This window comes from Pseudorasbora parva, chromosome 13 (genome assembly GCF_024679245.1).
Source record: "Pseudorasbora parva isolate DD20220531a chromosome 13, ASM2467924v1, whole genome shotgun sequence".
NCBI classification, from domain to species: domain Eukaryota; kingdom Metazoa; phylum Chordata; class Actinopteri; order Cypriniformes; family Gobionidae; genus Pseudorasbora; species Pseudorasbora parva.
The window spans coordinates 42,363,809-42,387,566 of NC_090184.1; the positions used below are offsets into that span (position 1 = coordinate 42,363,809).

General features: G+C 37.6%; 1 protein-coding gene across 13 annotated transcripts in view; it reads left to right on the top strand.

Annotated features, from left to right (window-relative positions):
- Window positions 1–23,758, top strand: part of mtmr3 (myotubularin related protein 3) — a 40,233-nt gene that overhangs the window by 3,463 nt on the left and 13,012 nt on the right. For 11 of the 13 annotated variants that reach the window (XR_010897601.1, XR_010897602.1, XR_010897603.1 and 8 more), the window contains exons 2-15: window positions 2,444–2,526; window positions 2,724–2,799; window positions 5,132–5,221; window positions 6,489–6,605; window positions 14,151–14,233; window positions 15,052–15,218; window positions 15,418–15,514; window positions 15,698–15,811; window positions 16,227–16,429; window positions 16,794–16,925; window positions 17,009–17,120; window positions 19,577–19,772; window positions 21,657–21,842; window positions 22,083–22,253. Coding sequence is in view for 10 of the 13 variants with exons in the window: in XM_067414476.1 (XP_067270577.1) it covers window positions 2,797–2,799; window positions 5,132–5,221; window positions 6,489–6,605; window positions 14,151–14,233; window positions 15,052–15,218; window positions 15,418–15,514; window positions 15,698–15,811; window positions 16,227–16,429; window positions 16,794–16,925; window positions 17,009–17,120; window positions 19,577–19,772; window positions 21,657–21,842; window positions 22,083–22,253 (1,671 nt within the window). In the remaining 3 variants the exon portion in view is untranslated. Of the gene's footprint in view, window positions 1–1,714; window positions 2,090–2,234; window positions 2,331–2,443; window positions 2,527–2,723; window positions 2,800–5,131; window positions 5,222–6,488; window positions 6,606–14,150; window positions 14,234–15,051; window positions 15,219–15,417; window positions 15,515–15,697; window positions 15,812–16,226; window positions 16,430–16,793; window positions 16,926–17,008; window positions 17,121–19,576; window positions 19,773–21,656; window positions 21,843–22,082; window positions 22,254–23,758 lie in introns of those variants that run through there. The other 2 variants (XM_067414469.1, XM_067414468.1) reach the window with 2 other exon arrangements.

The window sequence follows — 23,758 nt, forward strand, 5'->3', positions numbered from 1 at the left end:
TAACTGTGCACGGTAGCCTAAAGGTTTGACAATGCAAAATTATGTATTTATTCAGGCATTTTAAGTTTCCAAATACTGATTGGAGCCATTGTATATTTTCCTGCCAGTGTTGCAAGTTTTGTTTATTTCACACCGCTGCTAAATCTCCAGCAACACAGCAAATTAAATCAGTCAATAAAACGGCTAATGTAAGTTTTGAGTTTTAAATAAATGTGATGAGACAAAAAAGCTGTGCGCTAAAAAAATTCATAATGTCCTTAAAAGCTGCATGCAAAAAAATATGTGTTTGTTCACTATAACAAATTAATTGAAAGTGGAATCATTTGTATTGCTGCAAGTGAAAACAATGACAGCTAAAAACATATAAATATGTGCAATCCATTAATATGTGCCCTTTGACATTAAAATGGGACAATAAAGAGTGTATTTCGCATTAACCCTCATCCTTTCCTCTGGCCATTTAAATTTTTAAAAAATTGAGTGTTCATCGGAGTGGTTCCAAACCCGAGGACTTTAGTCGCACTTGGACCATTAATACAAAAAAATTGACTGAATTCAAGGAGTTTTGTGGTTAAAACTTAAAAAAAAATGTAACAAATCCTTCCCTCATGGGTCAATTTATCCCCATAGGAATGAATGGAATGGGAGGAATGCTTCAGTACACAAAGAAAAATCTAAAAATGCTCAAAAGTTTACCCAAGAATTATTTTATATTGTTTACATGTTTATCTGAAGAAAAACTGACTTTTATGACCGACTGAAATGGCTCATTTGCTCCATATTGAGCTATTAGGCCGGCTAGTGGCAAGAGTCATGAAATATCATCTTTTATTATTTTTATTCCACAAGAGGTATGATATTTTGAGCTGAAAAAAGAGGTTTATGCATTAAATTGTGAGTTATTTTGAATTTAAGTTGATAGAATGTAAAGAATATGCTTAAATGATTATTTATGTATTATTTATTGATTAAAATCTAGTAATTTAAGAGTAAATAAAATAACAAATAATCTCAAAAATAGCATTTCAGAATTGACAAAATATTATCAAAATTAAACTGAATAAGCTTCTGGACAAAAAAAATAAATGAAGTATATTTTTGGGTCATTTTGAAAAAACACAGTGAGGGAAGGATGAGGGTTAATAGCGTATGGTAGTTGTCGTTTGGTGTTTTAGTAAAATGAAACCGAATCAGTCCCAGTGGTGGGTCAGGAATGAGAACACACAATGCAGATTGACCTTCGGGACAGTAAGAGTGACACCTGAGATGGACAAAAAAAATCCTGAATGCTTCTTCTGTCCACCTGCAGTCAGTTGACCTAAATGGAGGTGGAGAATTCTCCGGAAAGCCGGTGTTTCTGAGCTGAAACAATGCTTTTGGAGACAGGCCAGTATGAAAATGGTTTGGCACTGCACAAAACTAACAGACTTTTTCATGTTGAACAGTTTGCATGTACTCATGTAATCCCACATTGCAAGTAATTTGTTCAGATCGTGAGGGCCAATCGGACTGAAGACAGACCTCCTCAACTGTAGTAAACATGAGCGTTTGCCTTTAGAGATATGTTTTATCAGTAGTTTCCAGACCGCTTCAATGTGGCCTTTGAATGTTTTTGTGTAGGGATGCTGTTGCCCTCTGGCCATGAACCAACTAAACTCCCTCCATATGACTCTCAGGAGACACACAGGGTCACTGAAATCATCCCGACCATGACACGGTTTATTGCTGCTCTTTTTAGTCCATGACAACTTAGGTTTTGTTGTCTTCCTCGGAACCGCATCATCTCATTCTTTATGCATCTTTTAGTTAGCAGAGCTTCGCAGATAACTTTCATAGGAAGGATAGTATAAACCGGTTGGTGTTGTGGGTTGATTAATACATTTCCAGAGAAGAGAAATAAATGAGATAATGGTGTTTTTCATGTGTATTTTAGGTATTTGAACTTCTGGGGTGTTTGTGGTTGTTGCAGAGTTTTGCTTGTTGCCTTCCGAGCAAACCTTGATATTACAGTTTATTGAAATAAGACGATTTGTGGCTGTGTAGTTTTGAGCTCATCCTTTTGTCCTAGTGTTCTCCTAACCTTTTGCAGGTAAATAAGTGATATACTATATCTTTGAAAAGCTTTGGGGTCAATCAGTTGTGATTTAAGCCTGAAATAATCTGCAATAAACCTTCTGTTCCTGATGAGTTTATTGACTCTGGAGATGAGTGACTGTGTACATTGTGGTTTTCAGAGAGCTCGACCTAACCACATGCTTCATTGACTTGATTTCACCCCGCAAATATGCATGAACGAACGGCTCTGCCCACCTTTGCCCACAGAGTACCTGGTGTGAAAAGTGTGAAAAGCTGTTTTGTCAGAGATGTTATGCAATGTTTGTTTGAAATGGAGAGTGAGGGTTTGAAAAGTTATAGTCTAATTTTTTTACTTCTCTCTCCACAGGTTTCAATGTCATAACACTGAGTGACAGCACCAGCGTGGGATCGTCCAAAACAAACCTCACCTCATTGTTTTTAGGAGTTTTGGTAAGATCCAAGTGTGTGTACCTTTGCATTTTGCATTTTGTTTGTATTTACTTTGAAATAGCTTCTTTGTTGTTTAGAGGAACCATAATTTTACTAAATACAAACTAATTACATGACATTTAGGAAAATAGTAGACTTTTAAAAGTACATTTAAATCATGATATTCACAGTGTTGTTAATTGTTTTTCTTCATGCAGACTGAAGTCTGCGAGAGAGAGCGGACGAGTGGTTGAAGACACGACAGTGCACCCGCACTCCTTCACCGGGGCTATGGTAAACAAACCACCACCATCTCTCTCTTTCACTGCGCGTGACTCCCAGGCACTGGTTCAAATGCTGAATCGGAAACTGCTCATTGATTTCTCTGGCTTTTAATCAGCTGAAATGAACGCCGCTCAGACAGTGTCAAAGTCTCGTCCTGACTGCTGTCTCAGCGCAGATCAATGCCCTCTTTAGACAGACAGACAGACAGGATGAATGAGTAGATGTGTGCTAGTGTCATCAGTGTGTGCTCCTCGTTATAAAACAGTTCCGGCTTTAAATTCTGATGGGATGAAATACTATTACAGCTGTTAGACGCATTAAGATAGATGATAGATGCATCATCTGAGACCAGCAATTGATTTCTATATTAATACACATTCTATTAGTTGCTTGTCAACTGTAAATAGATTAAATTATGAATGAATGAATAAAAAAACATTCATGTTTTATGTCATATTGTTCTTGTAGCCATTTTATTAACACGCTGAAGTTCTGAGTTACAGTGATTTTACAATTTTCATAACTAACACAAAACACCCCAAAAAGTGATAGTTCACCAAAAAATGAAAATCACCCCATGATTTACTCGCCATCATTTTTACCTTGTCTTAGAGGGTTAGTTCACACAAAAATGTTAATTACCCCATGAATTACTCGCCCTCAAGCCATCCTAGGTGTATATGACATTCTTCTTTCAGATGAATAGGATGGCTTGAGGGTGAGTAATTCATGGGGTAATTAAAATTTTTGGGTGAACTAACCCTCTAAAACAAGGTAAAACCTGCCACTGAAAAATAAGCTTTATTATGAACCTTTCATTTTAAGAGAATCCAACAGAGGCATCATTTACTGGGATGTTTATGTTTGAGTCTGTATATGTCTGGTCAGTGAAGTGTACCTCATTTTCTTGTTTGCTGAGTGTCGGGACAGTTTAACAAATGGCTCGGTTCTATGTGCGAATGCTGATGGATGTGTTTGTTTACACATTCTTAATGAGTTATGCACAATATTGTTTGTTTGCTATTCTGCCTGTCTGTGCCCTGTAATTCTCTGTCTGGTTCTTTGCCTGTGCCCACAATGGGCCACCCCGGGCCCAGCCCCTCTAGTGTGTTTACTGAGCCGTGCTGATGGCCATTGTCAGCGCTACACACAGACGACGCCCATGCTGATCCAGCAAACACGGATGGATGGATGGATGGATGGATGGATGGATAGATAGATGGATAGATAGATAGATGGATAGAACCACACTTTCTCTGTGCATATATCATGCAGTACACTCTTATATTTGACAGAGCAAGATTTTATGGCACAACCAGATCACTCCGTCTTGAGGACTCCCATGTTTGAGCTAGACAACATGGCGACACAGCTGCCCTCTCTCACAGAGTCTCTCCTATTTGTGGAAACTGAGTCCAAACATTCTCTGCCAATCTGAACTCTCAAGGCTACAGCGGGCCGTAGCCTTTCATTCCTGCATACAGAAGTGAATGGAATGACTTATGCCCTGCACAACACTGGCATGAATCATGAAGCTCCTGCTGAACGCAGGACTCAACTCTAAATAATAATATGTTTTTGCACCAAATTAAATTTAGACACTGTTATGCATGGTTGCTGTTTTTATTTGTTTAACGTTTTTGGTAAGTGTCTATCGCTAGCATCTTTGTGAGTGATAGTAGTGGTCATGATTTACTATAACCTTGTTACCTGAGAGTCTTAAGTAAAGCTGGCTACTGTATCGGTTACTGGAGTGCCTGTTATACCAGAAATAGCTGAAGTGACCTCAGAGCAGGAAGTCCTGGCAAACTCTCCGTTTGCCATTACAAATGTTTTGATGCTCTGAAGCCCAGCCAAAAATGGTATTGGTTTAGGAAATGTGGTGAAATGTCCACCACTCACACAGATAACCACTCGTTTAATCAGAGGTTTAGTCATGAACAATGTTTTATCCGTATAATAGTTTGGCTTTTGGCCCCTGGGAGTGATAAAGCTGGAAAAGAAGTTTGTGCATTTGTAACTTGTGATGTCAAATGTTTAACCTTTGATAAAGAGGCTCTCACACTCTTGTATTGTTCCAGCAGAACATAAATGATGTGAAGTGAATAATGAAAACCTGTCTGGATCACATTAGGAAAGAAAGAATGCATGTAGATTTATAATTTAAATGGGTTTATAATTTATTATATAATATATTATATTGCTATATATTTACATGTTTTGCATAATGAAACTATGCATATTTATTAATGTATTCTTCATTTTTAGCAATTTTATTCTTGGTGGTATTTTGTAATAGAGTGTAATGCAGTGCATTTCTTATTCATATTCTGCTTGACAGGAGGAGGAGGGGCAGCAGAGTCTGGAGTGCATCCAGGCCAATCAGATCTTCCCTCGCAAGCCCCCTGTCCTGGAGGAAGATGATCTTCAGGTAAGCGGGATCAAGACCACTGCCAAGATGAATGATGTTCATTAGGGTGCAGTGAGACCATTGACATAACTTATTTGATTCTGACCAAGTGGGGTAATTTAAAGGTGAAGCATGTACGATTTTTGCTGTTGTTAAAATGCATTCTCTTAATCCAGTTTATTGTACATTGACTACAATTACTATGCCATTGATTTATCTTCTCCAAAAGTGTAAACATTGAGCCCCCGGGCACCATCAGAACATTGAGAGCGGTGCGCTCCAATCCGTCAATCTCTTTCCAGCTCAACCTATAGCGAGAGTTTGAGGACGTGGCTACTGTAGCAGGAAGAGCCAGTGTGGGTTTATCTGCTGTGGGACCATGGCTGTTGCATTACATAGGAATAGACATTCTATTTTGGTTACAGGATTGCAAGCCAAATTTTGCTGCGTTTAGATTAAACATTAAACAGGTCATGAACATTTGACGGCAAATGCGGCATTGTGGTGCAATGCACTACAATGGACGCTTCACTACATCATCATGCACCTGTCCAAAAAGACAAAAGTTTACATTTATAAGGTTTACCTTGATGTGTCCAATGTAAACAGCCTCAAATATTTGTTGCATGGTATTAAAAATATTTCTTGTGCAGATATATTGGGTGGATTTATTATAAGTGAGATGCTCACGTTCAATCTTGAGTGTTATTAGGCTGCTCAGTTGCTTGCACAGAAACACAGCTAAAATTATTCCTTTTATTGAAAATAGCCTACTTTTATCTGTACGAGCTGTGTTTGTGATTGCACAAATTAATGTACATTCTTCACCTTTAAGCCCTGTTTTAAAACCCCCTGAGCTGTCTTTACCTAGGGCAATATTTTTAGGTATTATGAATTTGCTTGTGACGTGTAGCCTGTCCCAAACAGCAGGCAGCAAAATAAATGATCTTGTTTTGGTCCAAGTCTAAGAATGGACTGCAACAAGCACTGTGAAAATGTTCATTCCAGTTTGTATTACATATGACTGACTATTAACAACGTTTCAATAAATATAATTATGAGGTACAATTTCTGTTTTGATGATATGTGGACAGTAGAAAGCGAGAGAGTTCACTAGATTTTGAGAAACCTTTGTTTTCTGCTCCCTGACCGGAAGACTCATGAATGGAAGTTTTCTGCTAACAGTGTTTATTTTGTTAAAAACTTCAAAAACATTTAAAAGCATATCTTTATACCGTCTTATTTGAACTTGTTGGATATACGTTTCTGATATTATCATCTGTTGTAGGTGCCCTTCCCAGAGCTGCATGGAGAGTTTACGGAGTACGTGGGCAGGGCGGAAGATGCCGTCATCGCCATGTCCAGCTACCGCCTGCACATCAAGTTCAAAGAGTCGGTTGTTAATGTGAGTGTGTGTGATTTTAATTACTTTTTTTTCTTCTCAACACTCGCCAAATACGCTTTATATTACAAGATCTACTTGAACTACAAATAGCTGTTTTAATAGTCTGTAGCTAAGGATACAGGACTGGGGACTTTTTTTTTTTGTGCTGAGCTGTAGCCAAATTTTGCTAAACTCAAATGTATGAGCTCTTTGTTCTCTACGCAGAGTAAACTAAAACCTACTTGGCAGAGATAATGAAACAAGCAGCAATGAACAGTTTACATCTCTAAGTAGTTGAAGTGGAATAAACGTCAGCATTTGAACTGAGCAATGTTTGCATTTCAGGTCTTTTCTCATTTGTTTTTTTAATTCAGCTGGTTTTCATAAGTTTATCAGACTACAGGACTTGATTGTGGCCCAGATATGACTATCCCCATGCAACACCAGTGTTTCGCATACATTGATTTATATGTGGTGCCCCGCCACAATATCAACATTGACCGTCACAAAAAGATTTCAGTACTTCCCATTCATACTGTGGCCAAATATATTTAAACTTTCTTTATCTAATCTTTAATTACGTGTTTTGCACCTGCTGTCAAAGTAACTAAAATCAAAAGCTCAATAAGGCGTTATTAAATCAGAAAAGACTCTGTTTTCTCTGTTTCAAAGAGAAGTGCGCGCTTCGCACACATGACCAGCACAAATGGCAAACAAGGCGTAAGTGGAACTGATCTGATTTCTCAGATCGGAGCAATAATAGACAGCGCAGCGCACGCTCATACACGGGCTGATCACGTGACACCGTTAATACACAGTGTTGGGAGATCCAGTGAGAAAGCGTTTGAATTCACCACAGAATTAATAACATCGATACTGCCAGATCTACAAGATCTTTGGTGCAGAATAACCACGGATTATAAACCACGGATAGCTCAGTGGTTTTAGTCCACAAATCACCAACATTCTCCATGGATTTACTATAGTAACACCACATGGTATTGTGGAAGAAACAGTGGAATTATTATTATTTTCGTACAAACTTTTGATAGTGAAATTTAAGCACTTTTCAAGGGCTTTCAAGTACACTTTTTCTAGCATTTCAAAGCTCTAAATATTATCCAATTTAATGTTGTCTATTTTAATGTGATGACTTGTAAAACTAAAGGTTTAAAGGTGTAGGTCACTTTGTGGCAAACAAGCACTTATTTAAAAAATGACCACTATAACCAATAGTTGGCGGCAGAGGAGCACTTATTGGCCCTCATTTATCAATCTTGCGTAGAAACGGGCGTACATGTTGGCGTAAGATTATGCTTACACTCCTCTCACCGCCTGATTTATGAAGCTGTGCGCACCTCTGCAATCCAGGTGTACGCAATACTTGCCCTTGATAAATGCGGTGGCTGAAAACGATCGTCATTAGAATAACACGCCCCTATATATTCAAGTCTCCGCCTCCCCACGCCCTCATTTTACGCCATGGACACACGGAAGACGGCAAAGAAGCGAAACTTCTCCGACGTGGAGATCGGGTGCGTCTCAATCATCTTACTAGTCCACTAGTCAGGGCACTGATTAGGACATAAGTCAATGGGCTGACTCCCTGATCAGTGCTCTGACTACTGAACTAGTGAGATGATTGAGACGCGCCCATCAAGACCATCATCAGGGAAGTGGAAAAAAACGAAATTGTTTTATTTGGGAGTTTAAAGAGTGGGATTAAAGGCACCCAAAAAACAATCAAATATGGACCCAAATTACGAGTACTGTTAATAGTGTGGAGGTTGAGAAGCGCACTCCAGCAGTTTAAGCTGTTTGGATGAGAAATTACCATCACAATGCATTATTTTACAGCACATGTTTTGAAACAATTAGCATTTAATTTCGTATCACGGCACATGTATTGGGGTGTACGATAGTGATGATGTGATGTGGAGTAGCCTACCATTCATTCACATTATTAATGGCATGACAATTTGTAAGATTCTTTTTATTATTATTATTATTAGGCCTATGATTTTTATTATTAATGACACCGTTATTTAGAAGAAGAATGTCGTTATTATTTATTTTATTATTATTTAAAAGAAGAATGTAATTTTTATTATTTTGTCAGTCTGAATTATTCAATCCCAGTCCGTGCGCAGCTGGGCACAGGCTCGCAACTGGAGGAATATATGCCTCAAATGCTTTGGTAGTCTATAGTCACACAAATTAAACATTGTCTACGTTGCACAAAAATAAACACCAAAGTTTATAATTACTATGTTGTTGTTTTTTTCAGTGGGTCATAATATAGCACATCTTTGTCAGTGCGTTTTGTGATGTTAGGAATTGTTTTTCTGTGCATTTTCGCACTAACTCCAAACGTGCGTACACCGCCTCCTGAGCTGGCGTAGGATTTGAGCGTGCCGTACGCCAACGTCCATATTGATTAATCTCAAAGTCACCGTGGGTTTGGGAGTACGCAAGGTGTACGCTGGAAATTTGGTGTACGCACTTTTGATAAATGAGGGCCATTGACTTCTTAGCCATTTCTACTCGCTAATATATGGACAAAAGCAGGAAGTCACTAAGTCTCATGAAAAACAAAAACTTTTCTTCCAATTGTGACTGAATTACCCAGAAAACAAGTAAAGAGTGCTCCTTTTATAATCACTAAAGCTGTCGGTCAGTTTAGTGTGATGCTAAAGAAGAACAATGGTATATTTAATAAGAGAAGAATATTAAAATTAGGTTTCTGCACATTACTGTTTTTAATAAAAGTTAATCATTAAATATTAAGTTAAATATGGGAAACTGAAAACAGCATTTGTTTTGTGCATATTAGACAGTGTTAACGGCAACAACAACAAAAAAACACGCCAAATTCTGCCTAGTTTAATCGGGACCACAATAATATGTGGAAATATATTGGATGCTTTTTTTTTTTTTTGCAGTGTGACTTTTTTTTCTTTTTCTCCTCAGCTCAGAGTTTCTTGAGTGGTCTGTTGAGCTGTAGTGAATGTATGGTGTACAATATAGCCAGCCAAGTGGTCACTGAAAGACACTTTTATGTGGTGCATGCCCTGCTGCTAAATTTAGATCCCACAGATGATGTGAAGGGTGTTTAGGGACAGAGAGCCACAGTTATATCAGCGACACTGGCCTGTGGCTGCCATCACCCTGTGTGTGTGTAGCAAACAGGTCTGTCTTTATTAGCTCTTCTCTTTCACAGTTTCTTCCCGGGTCTGTTGCTATGGTTGCAGTGGCTTTTTGATTGGGATCGTCCACCCACGTGCTTTCAACATGGGCACTATATAAAGGTTTTGGTTACATACTAATATTCTGCTCTGCTATACCCCTCTACCCTCATAGACCAGCAGTCACGTTCCAGAAACCTCCTCATTCCAGTGTAGCACACAGAGCTGCCTGTTCCTCAACTACTGCTGGAGTGGTCCGCAAGGAATTAAATGCAGAATATTGTCTGGCATTCTGTCAAAAGTTTGTAAAAAATGCATGTATATTGCATTTCAATTAAAATGGTAGTATATGGGGACTGTGTACTAGATGATTTAAAAACAGAAATGTGCAGCTAATTTTTTGATCAAGTGCTTATATTGAAGATTAAGTGTATAATTTATGTGCCACTAATATTACAATAAAAAAATGTCCACACTCCACCCATTTTGCATTAGGATCCTGATCTCTGTTGTGGTTCATTTTGATAATAATGATGGTCTGGCTGCACAATATCCCTTAATTCTGTTCTAGACACTTTCCTGCTGAGCTTTTTTTTTTGCAAGGGAGAGACAAAATAGTTATTGCCTGTGATAGTTAACAGTGGACCAGAGATACTGTTAAGTTTAAATTGTTTAACCGAGAATATTCCCTTAACCTGTGCTGTCCTGTTCATTTGTATGTGATCAGGCAGCTGGGTTTGTTTGTGGCTCGTGGGTGATCAGCTCAGTGCTGATTCATCAGATGATATCTGTGACAGTCACTTATTCACCAGCGTAAATGAGTGTGACGCTCTCTCTGTGCCTGTGAAAGAGGGAGTGTGTTGTGCGTGAGAAGAAGAGAGTGTGGTAGTGAGGCAACTAAGCTGTTGTACAGTGTGGAACTTGAAAGAGGAAGGAGATCAAGAGAATGTGAGTTGTTACTGTTAGTGTCATTTTTTTCATGACACTTGATGGAGTGCAGGAATCTTGAGACATGTTTTTCAAAGTTGAACTTGGCATGCCTTATGGATTGTGTTTAATAACAGTAATATTGTTTAGAGCAAAGGTTGCAAAGTCTGATTGTAATTGGATGATTTTTTTGTATTAATGCGCAATTTTTTCCATATTTATATTTTCCAAGCTAGGTATGGCCATGTGAATTAATTGGAGAAAAAAAACACACTGACAAATGGTCCTTTTTCAAATAGATTCATATGAAGCATGGGGCAGCTCATGATCTGGTGGAATGCTGCTCTACTCAAACTCATTTCTGCAAAGATGATTTCTGAAGGATCATGTGACTCTGAAGACTGGAGTAATGATGCTGAAAATTCAGATTTGATCACAGGAATATATTACATTTGACTGTATTTTACATCAGAAACCAGTTCATTTAAATTGTGATAATATTTCACAGTATTATTGTTTTACTGTATTTATCATCAAACAAATTTAGCCTTGGTAAGATTAAGAGACTACTTGCATAAACATTAAAAAATCTTTAATGTTTTCAAAATTTTGGGCTGGTAAAACTCACAAAGGTACGAAAGAGTACGAATATACGGTCTTCTAAGGGTGCTTTCACACCTACCTTGTTTGGTCCGGATTTTCGGACTTTTCAGTTTGGTACGAACCAAAATTACAGGTATGAAACCTCCCTCGGACCATGGTCCGGACCGAACAGACGAAATTTGGTCCGGCGCAAAGAGGTACTCTCGGTCCGGACCAAACTGAACAAAGGTTCGGTTCGTTTCTTGTGTGAAAGCATTTTCTGTATAGTTCGGACTTTCAGACCATTTACAGGAAGTTCTTGTGTAGGATTAGTGAAAAAACACAGAATAAACTCACAGCACATGCAGTGATGGAGCCGCAGCATTTTAAACAGAACCGCTTGTGTAGTCATGTCAGCTCGCGTGAACCGCATGCTCTGCTTGACTATATATATATATATATATTTCTAATTTCTGTGAGACTAGCTTGTATGCTGAGTTTCGGTTTATTTATAAGACCGCTCCAGTTAATTTGCAACACAAATGATCGCTCCGTCACGGGATATCTGCTATATTATTTATTTAAGCTTATTTATTAAATTCAGGCAAATGATGAAACATTTATTCAAATTAAGATACAAAATACAAAGCTTTCTACAAAACAAATCTTAATGAAGTGGTCAAAATGATTTCTGACTCAATGTCTTTGACATATATTGCACATCTGTGCACGTTTCATAATCAATATAGCCTAGATGACATTTAAAAATAACATTATAATATTTAAACATAACTATAAAAAAACTGTTTGGCTAAAAAGCCTATCTTCTAGGAGCTCCTCCTTTCCTGTCGGCGCCGATAAAATGTTTGCACAACGAGGACGTTCATTTGGTGAATTTGCCTCTAGTATAGTTGGTGCTGCAGATAGTAATCCCATAATATTAAGAGTATTGGCAACGATGCGTATGTTCATTCATTCTTGTCAAAGTTAGCCGCTGAATTGACAACACACTGACGTCAGATGCACGTCCGCTAACAAACCAATCAATGTTAAGATGCAGCCCACATAGATGATGACGACAGGACGCCAGCGCGTCATGTAAAGTTCTTTGCTGCGCTGACATAACTGCAATGTGAAAGCAAACCAAAAAGAACCAAATGTCCAAACACAAACTTTGGTTCGAACCTTGGTGCGGACTTTCAGGTGTGAAAACGCCCTAAGGCTGCATAAGAATATAATGATATACAACAAAATAGAACAGGTTTTGTTGATAACCAAGCGACTATCTATTTAGTACAATTGTAATTCTTCACTTAAAATGACAAAAAGTTGGTCAAAAACGCACATTTACACACAAACCGCAATTTTCAGATGCTGCATTTATTTTTTTAGCTCAACTGTTATTGAAAGGAACACACAAGATTGTGGGGTATCAAAAGCTCTGAAGGAAACACTGCTGTTCAAAACCTGATCAGATGAAGGGATCTCAGGAGACTGTGGTACGATCACTGGATTCGGATGTACCTTGTTGCCTTTCTACCTTCGTTACATATCCTGTCTGCAGAGGCAGCATTTTTCAGCTTTCGGACGCAGCCAATAAATCACAAATCCCTGTTTTGAACGTAGCTGATTACATGCCTGACTTTGCCACCCTTTGTTTAATGGCCGTAGTGCTAGTGCTTCAAAGGGGTTAAATTTAGAGACAGTAGTTAAATCTCAGCAGTTAACTTCACTAACCAGCCCCACGGATTAGTTAATATCTCACATGTGTGTTTGTGTTCTCTGACTCTTTAATAAGCGTCCCAGGAATGTTTTGGCGTGGTCATATTAGTATGGTGAAATTAAACCACAGCCCAGGAATGTGTGTATCACAGATGAGCCAAAACTCGCAGTGTACTCGTCCAACTCGTGATTCTGTCCTCCCTCTCTTTCTCTCTCTCTCTGTGAACAGAATTGTTCGTGTGAGGTGTCAGTAAGTAGCCACAGAACGGTCTGTTTGTATTCATGATGTTGCAGCTGCAGTTTTGAGAGCCGTGGTCAGATGTGACTTGCATGCAATCAACGTATGAGATCACGCGCAAGTTCCAGAACTTAGAGGGGAACTGTGTTTTCAAACGCACTGTTGCAGTGTTGTCCACACACACATAAACACGCATACTTGATTGAAGCTGATTGGCATGCAGGCCGTTCGACACCTGAGCTGCAGAACAAAGAATGAGTTTGTCTGAAATAAGCTGCAGATGCTAATCACTAACTGTGTTTGTAAACTCTAAGCCCATGTCTAAACTTTCAGTGTGATTGATTCAGCAGGTTGATTTAATCATTAGCATCGGGTGGGTTAATGTTGACTTCCGGTTTAGTCGCTCTGTGTGGTGTGCTGAGACTTACAGTGCTAGTAATAGAAAAATATAATCTCTCTCTCTCTCTCTCTCTCTCTCTCTCTCTCTCTCTCTCTCTCTCTCTCTCTCTCTCTCTCTCTCTCTCTCTCTCTCTCTCTCTCTCTCCCCCTCTCCCCCTTCCTCTTCCTCTTCCTCTTCCTCTTCCTCTTCCTCTTCCTCTTCCTCTTCCTCTTCCTCTTCCTCTTCCTCTTCCTCTTCCTCTTCCTCTTCCTCTTCCTCTTCCTCTTCCTCTTCCTCTCCTCTCCTCTCCTCTCCTCTCCTCTCCTCTCCTCTCCTCTCCTCTCCTCTCCTCTCCTCTCCTCTCCTCTCCTCTCCTCTCCTCTCCTCTCCTCTCCTCTCCTCTCCTCTCCTCTCCTCTCCTCTCCTCTCCTCTCCTCTCCTCTCCTCTCCTCTCCTCTCCTCTCCTCTCCTCTCCTCTCCTCTCCTCTCCTCTCCTCTCCTCTCCTCTCCTCTCCTCTCCTCTCCTCTCTCAGGTTCCCCTGCAGCTGATAGAAAGTGTCGAATGCCGGGACATGTTCCAACTGCACATTACCTGCAAAGACTGTAAGGTCGTCAGGTAAGTCTATATATCTGCTTATTAGAAATGCACAGGGCCATGACATAAGAAATCAAATTATATGTTATTTAACATATAAGAGGTCTTCACAGCAAACATTCAGATCTGCTTTGGTGCTGCCTCTTACTCAGAGAGATCAGTTGTCATGTATAGATATTAAACAGATTCACAAACTTACAATAATAGATATTATCTAACTGCTGGGATAAAAGTTTATATTTTGCATATAAACACATCTACATGATGTCAGTAGCGATCGAAATAGACTAATGACTTTTGCAAGTAACTTTAAAAGTAAAAAGGAGGTGGCATTTAATCATTCATTCAAGAAATGAATTCAAAAAATGCTGTTTCATCGAGTAATGGAATAAGTGAAGTCTTTCATTCATTCATTCATTCATTCATTCATTCATTCATTCATTCATTCATTCATTCATTCATTCATTCATTCATTCATTCATTCATTCAAACCAACTTAAAATTGAATTAAAATTGAATTTTATTAAAATGCAACAATTAACATTTTGGCAGAACCTCTAGTAAATTACATGTTATTTTGTTTAGTTGAATTCAGAATCCTGATCTATTTATCTAATTCTATGAATACTTATCATTGTTGTCAGTATCAGTATGTCATCAGTATGTCTTTGACTATTATTGTGACTTAGTTGAAGATGCAATCACATTTTTGCAGCCAGTTTTGGTCAGAAATCCAGGTCAGCCCAGTTTGTCTTTCTGCCTCCTCTATTTGATGTTCTCTTTTATTCTCTTTCTATGTGTCTCTCTGATGCAGTAGATCGTAATGTGTGTTTTGACAGGTGTCAGTTTTCAACATTTGAGCAGTGTCAGGAGTGGCTGAAGAGGCTGAGCGCAGCGGTCCGTCCTCCGTCCCGGATAGAAGAGCTGTTTTCTTTCGCCTTCCATGCGTGGTGCGTGGATCTGTACACCGGAGAGAAGGAGCAGCATGGAGATCTGTGTAGGCCAGGTACTATTTGACATGTGTGCTTGGATATCTCTGTATTTTATTTTAACATCTAGTCCACAAGTAAAATACTCTTGAATATTTATATACAAAGAACCTATCTTAATTTTTGTTCAGTCCTATAACTTTTTTTCCCTTTGAAATCCTCTTCCTTCTCACCTTCAGGATTCATCTCAACATCTCACTCACCTCTATCTTTCAGGTGATCATGTGACGTCACGTTTCCATAACGAGGTTGAGCGGATGGGCTTCGACACTCAGAACGCCTGGAGAGTATCTGAGATCAACAACAAGTACAAGTGAGTGTTTCGCTCTCAAACTCGTAACAATCTAAGCAGTCCTGGACACTCAACCTCATCCTGCTGCGCTCAGTGGGTCTCATCTGGGCCGTGTGCAAGATTAGATGACTTTAGACAGCCATCAGTCAGTCCGATGCCCTGCTCTGATCACAGTGCCCTCTGCTTGCCCCCTGGCGCAACCAGGTTGTGTTCCAGCTATCCTCAACTGTTGCTGGTGCCAGCCTGGATTACCGATAAGGAGCTGGAGAATGTGGCAGCTTTCCGCTCCTGGAAGAGGATTCCGGCCGTGGTTTATAGGTCAGTCAGCCACATCTGTTAATCATGGAGAATTAAAAAAACGCTCCAAAACCTAATGATTTTTTTCAGACATCGTAAGTGGTAGTGGTATTGGTGGTAGTGTACATTGATCTTTTCGAATACATAGTTAGCATGTTTTATTAGTAGAAAGCTAATGCTTTTTCAAAAGTGCTTTTCACAGTTGTTTAACTGCATTACGTACCTTTTCAGGTTCATAGGATCCTAGAATTAAAGTTGTTTTATATAATATAATAATATTATTATTATTATATATGTATTATATCATTTATATGCTATTATATTATTTATAAAAAATGTTTAATATTTATAGTATAGTTTTATTTTTTGAATAATTGTTACACACTGCCTAGAGCCTTTAGGTTAATGCTCCAGGTCTTTAACCTCTCGTTCCCAGGCACCAGAGCACAGGGGCAGTGATCGCTCGCTGTGGTCAGCCTGAGGTCAGCTGGTGGGGCTGGAGGAATGCAGATGATGAGCACCTGGTGCAGTCCATCGCCAGAGCCTGTGCCGTGGACAGCAGCACCTGTAAAGGCGTCTCCAACGGGTCTTTCTCCCGTGAGTTCACTAACGGGGCTGACCTCTCAGATGTGGACTTCGGTCAGTACTGAATACTGTTCTTATATAAGCCATAGACACTTAGAAAAGAAAAAGGCATAATTCAGATTATAAAGTAGATGGGTTTGGCTCTCAAATTTGATTGGCTGGTAAAATATGCTGCTGCTGACCAATTAGAATAAAGTATTCCAGAGGAATTCCCATATATATGAAGGCTGCCAATGCACATGCAAACTTACAAGCACGTGCATTTCCCTGCTTAATGATCGATTATCGTTATGTTTTAACGATTTAATATATTATTGACAATTAATAGATCGTTGATTAATCATTAACATCCCTAGACATGATCTATGCATACATGTTTATTTTACATCAAAACTCCTCCTCATGTCTCTTTCTATAGACTCATCCATGACTAACAGCTCAGAGGTAGAGACCCTGGCCATCCAACCTCGAAAGCTTCTGATCCTGGACGCCAGGTCATATGCTGCTGCCGTAGCCAACAGAGCCAAAGGTGGAGGGTGTGAATGCCCAGGTACTCTTTCATAGATGCTCTTTTAACAATCACAATAAAACAAGACACCCCCCTCATTAATGGCGTGCTGCTCTCCCCTGTAGAGTACTACCCTAACTGTGAGGTGGTGTTTATGGGTATGGCCAACATCCATTCTATCCGCAAGAGTTTCCAGTCTCTGCGTTTCCTCTGCACCCAAATGCCCGATCCAGCCAAGTAAGTCTTCCAGGCAACATCTGCTTCTTTGTTTAATGCTTCAGTACTGTCAGCCTGTTCAAATAAATTAAGCTTGATTGATCTGTCTCAAAATCTTAAGGCCTACTAAAAATTACCCTCTTAATCTGTATCTGGAGTAAAAACGTAATATTCAAAAATAGTGATATTGATTTTTCGCTTTAGCATAAACTTTTCAAGACAGACCTACTATGAGCGCTGAGGTTTTATGATATAAGTTTATTATTATTTGTGTCTGTTGTGACATCATAAACCTGTATCTCCAGCCAGAATAATCTAATATAGGACTAATAATGTAGTCAGCATCAGTGTTGTTATTGCAAAAAAATAAAATCTAAACTAATGAAAATACTGAAATACAGCTGAAAAAGATGACTCATAACTCATAAACATAAAACTTTAAATGAAAATTAACATTTTTGCCTGACACCTAACTGAAATAAGATAAGTTGACGTAAAATTACTAAAGCTAAAAAGAAATATATATATATATTTAATTAAACTAATGAAAACAATAACAACAAAATTGCTAAATCTATTTTTGAAACTGAAAATATAAAAATCAAAGTAATTCAAAATATTGATAAATACTATAATGGTATATAACTAATACTTTAATAACACTGGTCAACAAAAGCTTCTTTGCTTTAAATCAAATGTTTATTTAAGCTAATTGGTTTAGTTCTAATGCAGAAGCACTTTAGTGCTTTCGTTTCTTCAATAGCGCCTCTTTTTTCCGCCTATTGTTATTTCCCTGGCAACACATCTGCCTGTGATTTCCAGTGCTGGCTCGTATTTGCTTCCTTTTCCATCCGTGCCTTTTCCACACATACATTTGTTGTGAAGTCAACAGCAAGTCTTCCAAGTGCCTTTCTTTCTGTTTCTTTCATTCTCTCTCTTTCTCCTTTTAGTCACTAATATAAACTGTGAGCAAGAGCTGCGTTTCTAGGCAACAGACATGAATTGTTGAGAGGGGGGATAAAATCCAATTCCCTCCTTTGATTTATTCTGATTGTAAATGTCTATCTGCATGAGGTAGTAATATTCATACAAAGTGATATTTCCCTTTAAACATGATTCTGATTTATTCCTTGGAGGAATGATTATTTGAATGTCTCCTCCGGTTACCTGTGTTTCTTTGGCTAATGTCGGTTTACTTTGGCAGCTTTTGACCATGTTGAAAAACTTTTATAATGATTATTGACCACTTCCCAACCACACTTGAGTCCTTCTCTCAGTTTTCCATTAAGATTTGAACGTTGTTTTCCTGATGTGCATAAAGCTGTTTTTGTTTCACTAATATAACATTTGATGGGAAACAGGTTTTTAGTATGCAGACATACTGTAATAGACACATCTCAGAGCTTTTTCTGTTTCTGCCTAGCACATTTATTGAAACTAACCTAAAAAAACAACTTCATTCATTGGACATCAAATCCATGAGCTCATTAACATCTGATTTCACACATTTACACTACCAGGGCTCCAGACTAACAATTGAGAGCAGTGCCAAAATGTATCATAAAGTTTATTTAAGCATAAAATTACTATTGTTTTGTTTATAAGTGCAGTTACTAATAATATTATATGTTTGTTTACTGGGAATTGTAACAGTGTTGCACTGAGCTTGAATTGATATGAAGATCAAATTAAGTTTTATTAACAACAGTAATGTGCAAAAACCAAAAGTTTTTATAGGGAAAATGTAAATATTCTACACTTATGTACTATTGGTCTTCTAAAGTATCACACTGAACTAAAAGGAGTGCTCTTTACTTGTTTTCTGTGTAATTCAGTCACAATTTGAAGATTTTTTTTTTTTTCGTGAGACTGACTTCCTACTTTTTTCTCGTACTAGTGGAAATGTCTAATAAGGCAATAAGTGCTCCTCTGCCTCCATCTACTGGTTATAGTGGTCATTTCATGTATGTTTTTATTTATATATAAAAGTGCTTGTTTGCCACTTTGTGTAATATTTTTTTTACAAAGAAAGCTACACATTTCAACTTTTAGTGTTACAAATTATCACATTAAAAATAAATCATTTTAAAATCTGATAATATTTAAGGCTTTTAGGTTCCGGAAAAAGTGTGAAACACTTTAAAGTCTTTGAATTTTACTCTGAAAAGGTACGAACCCTGAGATGAATCATGTAAGGGCAAATAAAATTAAAAAATATATATATTTCCTCCACAATACCATGTGGTGTTACTACAGTAAATCCATGGGGAATGTTGGTGATTTGTGAACACCAGAACTTCGTTCATGGCTCAGTCTTTCACTCATTCTTTAACATTAAGTATTATGACTGTTTTTGGTGCAAGAAACCTTGTATAATATAACCTTAAATAGGTAGATGGTACTGATTTTTTTTCTTCACTTCAACAATTCATTAGATGTATACAAGTGTGTAATGGTGAGTTCTGCTGTGTCTTTAGCTGGCTATCTGCTCTGGAGAGCACAAAGTGGCTGCAGCATCTGTCCCTCCTGCTCAAGGCGTCTCTGCTCGTTGTGAACGCCGTGGACCGGGACCACAGGCCCGTACTGGTGCACTGCTCAGATGGCTGGGATCGCACCCCTCAGATAGTGGCGCTGGCCAAAGTCCTGCTGGACCCATATTACCGCACCATTGAGGTGAGCTCTGCTATAATGAACAAAAATTTGAATTATTACGAGAGGAATTTGAAAGCTATATCACATGCTAGAAAAATCCACATGGGCTTATTTTAAATCCTGTGGTTTGAAATGCTCACAAGAACATGTTTACATAGACAATGGCTTAGAGGGAATGTAAAAATATTTGTAATGTTGCCCAAGCTTGAAGCTGGTGGTTAACATAGATTCACAGATGAAACAATATTCAGTCGTTCTGCTATAGTAAAGTCCTGTTTTTTTGTCATGGTTGCTGCTGCATTTTATCAAGCCACATTTGATTTTTTTCACAATAGTAAATGGAAAACTTGATATACAACTGAAGTCCATGAATCTAGTTGGGGATCCAGATCTCAGGAGGTGCATTAGTCATCTTAAGCACTGGAGGAGGCATATAACTGTATTTTAAACATTAATATCTAATTTTCTGATGTTGAATACATGTTGTTGCTTTGAAGATGTTTAAAAAATACCAGGGGCTGTATTTAGGAAAACCTTCTTAAGGAAGAAGTAAAGAAAATTCTTAAGATAGATTCTAAGGAGTTTGTAAGAATGTTGCAATTCTTGAAAAAATCTTTAGAAGTTCTCAATTATTTTCTTAAGAAGAAAATTACAGGCTTTGGTGTTATTTGATTGACAGGTGGGATTTGCTAAAGACTTGTTAGCCTGTCTTATTGCCAGATTACCATAGTTGTTATATTAAGTGCGCAGAGTATTTTTGTTGTGACTGACAGGGGTATCACTTGGTGTCGTGTATTTAATGCTAGAGCCCGACCGATTTATCGGTCTGCCATTTTTTATTGGCCGATAAGAGCGTGTCGCAGATTTAAGTTTCATGGCCCACAGAATATCTCGTAAGAATATCTGAACATGCAATATATCAAAAGAAAGAAGAGCCTCTGTTTCATTCTAGCTTCATGCATTCTTTTTAATCAACACTTGAATGTGGGTAAGTTTCTTTAAAAAAAGCTAAATTTTAAGGAAAAAGCTGAGAAAATTAAGTTTTTAACAAATATGTTTTTAACTTGCATACAGATGGGATTCAGATTGTTTATCAAAACACAGATGGAGTAACAGATCGAGTCCATCAATACCTCAAAGCTTCACAGTCCTGGGTCGACATTTCAATTAATAACATAGCCGTTTTTATTAATATGCTGTTTAATGTTTAGATTGCGTTATTTTACATATGCATCATCTTATATGAGATTGTGTATTTCTGCTTCTTCTTCGCCTGTGTTTTGATCAGGAGATGTGCAATCACGCCCCTTTCCATATAACAGTGAAAACACAGAAATCAGCAATGGCAGGGAAGCGTTTTCTAAAGACTAGATAACAAAAGACAAAAAAAATCACTCACTGCTCTTGACTGAATAACTTTAATAATGGTTAATCTTTATTTATACAGTAAAGACTATTAAGTGATATTTGACATTTGATTACTATTTCTGAAGCCTACCTGAAAATGTAGTTTAGACTACGATAAATTTGTTTAAACTACAGTTTTTTCAATTGTATGTTTGTACTGTTGTATTTATGTACAACGTATTTATATAGATGGTGTGTGTGTGTGTATATATATATATATATATATATTTATATTTATATTTATATTTATATTAAGTTTGGACACCAATGGGAAAGTGTATCCAAACTTTTGGCTGGTACTATACTATAATGTACACATAAAGAATATCCAAATAGTTTATACTCCCTAATATTGGTATAGACGTCGGCCCCCAAAAACCCATATCGGTCGGGCTCTAGAAGAAACTAGCAGCTAAGAATAATTTTTTTTCTTAAGAATGTTTTCATTGTAAAAACTTTTAATATTATTTAATCGGAAACTCTCCTGTCCACTTTCAGGGTTTTCAGGTGCTGGTTGAGACCGAGTGGTTGGACTTTGGTCACAAGTTCGCAGACCGCTGTGGTCACGGAGAGAACGCGGAAGACTTAAACGAGAGATGTCCCGTCTTCCTGCAGTGGTTAGACTGTGTGCATCAACTCCAAAGACAATTCCCATGTTCCTTTGAATTTAACGAAGCCTTTCTGGTGGGTGAAAATGGGTGCAAGCCTTTATTTACATTTACATTTATACATTTATCCAAAGTGACTTGCATTGCATTTTAAGGTACATATTTTACATTTTTGTCAGTTCTTGCTTTCCCTGGGAATCGAACCCATGACCTTGGCGTTGCTAGCGCCATGCTCTACTCTCTTTATGTTTCTTGTACTTTAGTTTAACTATTTGTTGATCTAGCTCTGAATTCTTTCGGTTGTGTGTGTGTTCAGGTGAAGCTTGTGCAGCACACATACTCGTGTCTGTTTGGGACGTTCCTGTGTAACAGCGGGAAGGAGAGAGAGGACAGACACATCCAGGAAAGAACCTGCTCCGTGTGGTCTCTCCTCAGAGCCGCCAAACGCTCCTTCAGAAACATGCTGTACTCCTCTCATTCAGAGACCGTACGTCACCTGCTTCTCTCTCTTATAAACATTTACTCTTCTTGTCTAGTGGTGGACGAATATGAGGTTTTCAATAGCTGATGCCAATGATATAATAGATTTTGATGGCTTTAGTATTATTTAAAGTTTTTAAATAATCTTGCTGTCACAAGTAAATTTTTAAGTGCAAATATTCCACAAAGTTGCTTGATTTTGCATGTGTATTAATTATAAAATAATTAATTTAAATTAATTGCCAGCCTCCCACATACACTAACTTTCAAAAGTTTGTTGTCAATACGTTTTTTTTTTTAAAGACGTCTGTTCTACTCATCATTTATTTGATTAAAAAGAGTCAAAACAGTAAGTGTTAAAATGCTCTTGCAGTTTAAAGAAACTGTTTTCTATTTTAATATGTTTCTGTGATCAAAGCTGAATTTATATCATCATTACTCCAGTCTTCAGAGTCACATGATCCTTCAGAAATCATTCTCATATGATGATTTGATGCTCACAATTGATTTCTTACTATTTGCAGTTGTCCATTTTGTTTTTCTATTTTAATATGTAATAATTTAATGGAAACAAACCAGAAAACTTTTGTAACTTTTTAAATGAAGCAGTAGTGTATAATATAATTACTAAAGTTGAAAAATGTTCATATGTTAAACATTTATTTTATACGTTTTCCTAAAATATATAAAAAAGGAAATGTGCACTCTGAAATTCAGACTTCTGTTAAGTGAAGTAGGTACAAATATATGTTCATGCAACTTTTTTTCTCTCTTTCCTAACAGCCCTCGGCTGCCTTTTAATAATTCAAACCTCTTTTTTTTAAAGTTTATCTTGACCTTTATGTAGTTTGTAAACATGAAGGTTTACTGACTTCAGAACGCATGCTTGCATTCCTCTCTTAATACTCAAGAGACCCAGAACTGCTGTTTCCTTTCTTTTTCTGTTCCTTAGGACTAGTTCACACTGCCCTAACAAACCTATCCCTGTTCTAACCCTGTTGGTGGGCAGTTATTTGAAGAACATTGTTATACTGTATTAATATTTATTTTGAATTATTTTACATATTTATTTTAGTTAAAGTTTCATTTAATGTGTACATCTTTGTAAAAAAAAAAAACTGTTTATGATCTATTTACTTTTTATTGATTTTTTTATTTCAGTTTTAAGTATTTTAGTACTTTAAATTAAACTAAATTATTTTATTTGATTGCAGTTAATGTAAATTTATTTTTAAAGGGATCCCATGGTGTTGAGACTTGTATGGCTTAATATAACATAAATGATGTCTCTTACTGAATTATGTGGTAGAAAACCCATGAAAGATCTACGTTATTTAAAAAATCGATTTTATATTTGGACCATGGGCGGCGCCATTTTGTTTGCGTTTTAGGTTGATGACGTAGAGTGGTTGAACTCCTCAATCAGCTGGCGTTACCCGTAGCTATTTTTACCACAACGCAACTCGAAAATTGTTTCAGAGTTAAACAAAACAAATGAATTGCTTTGTAATT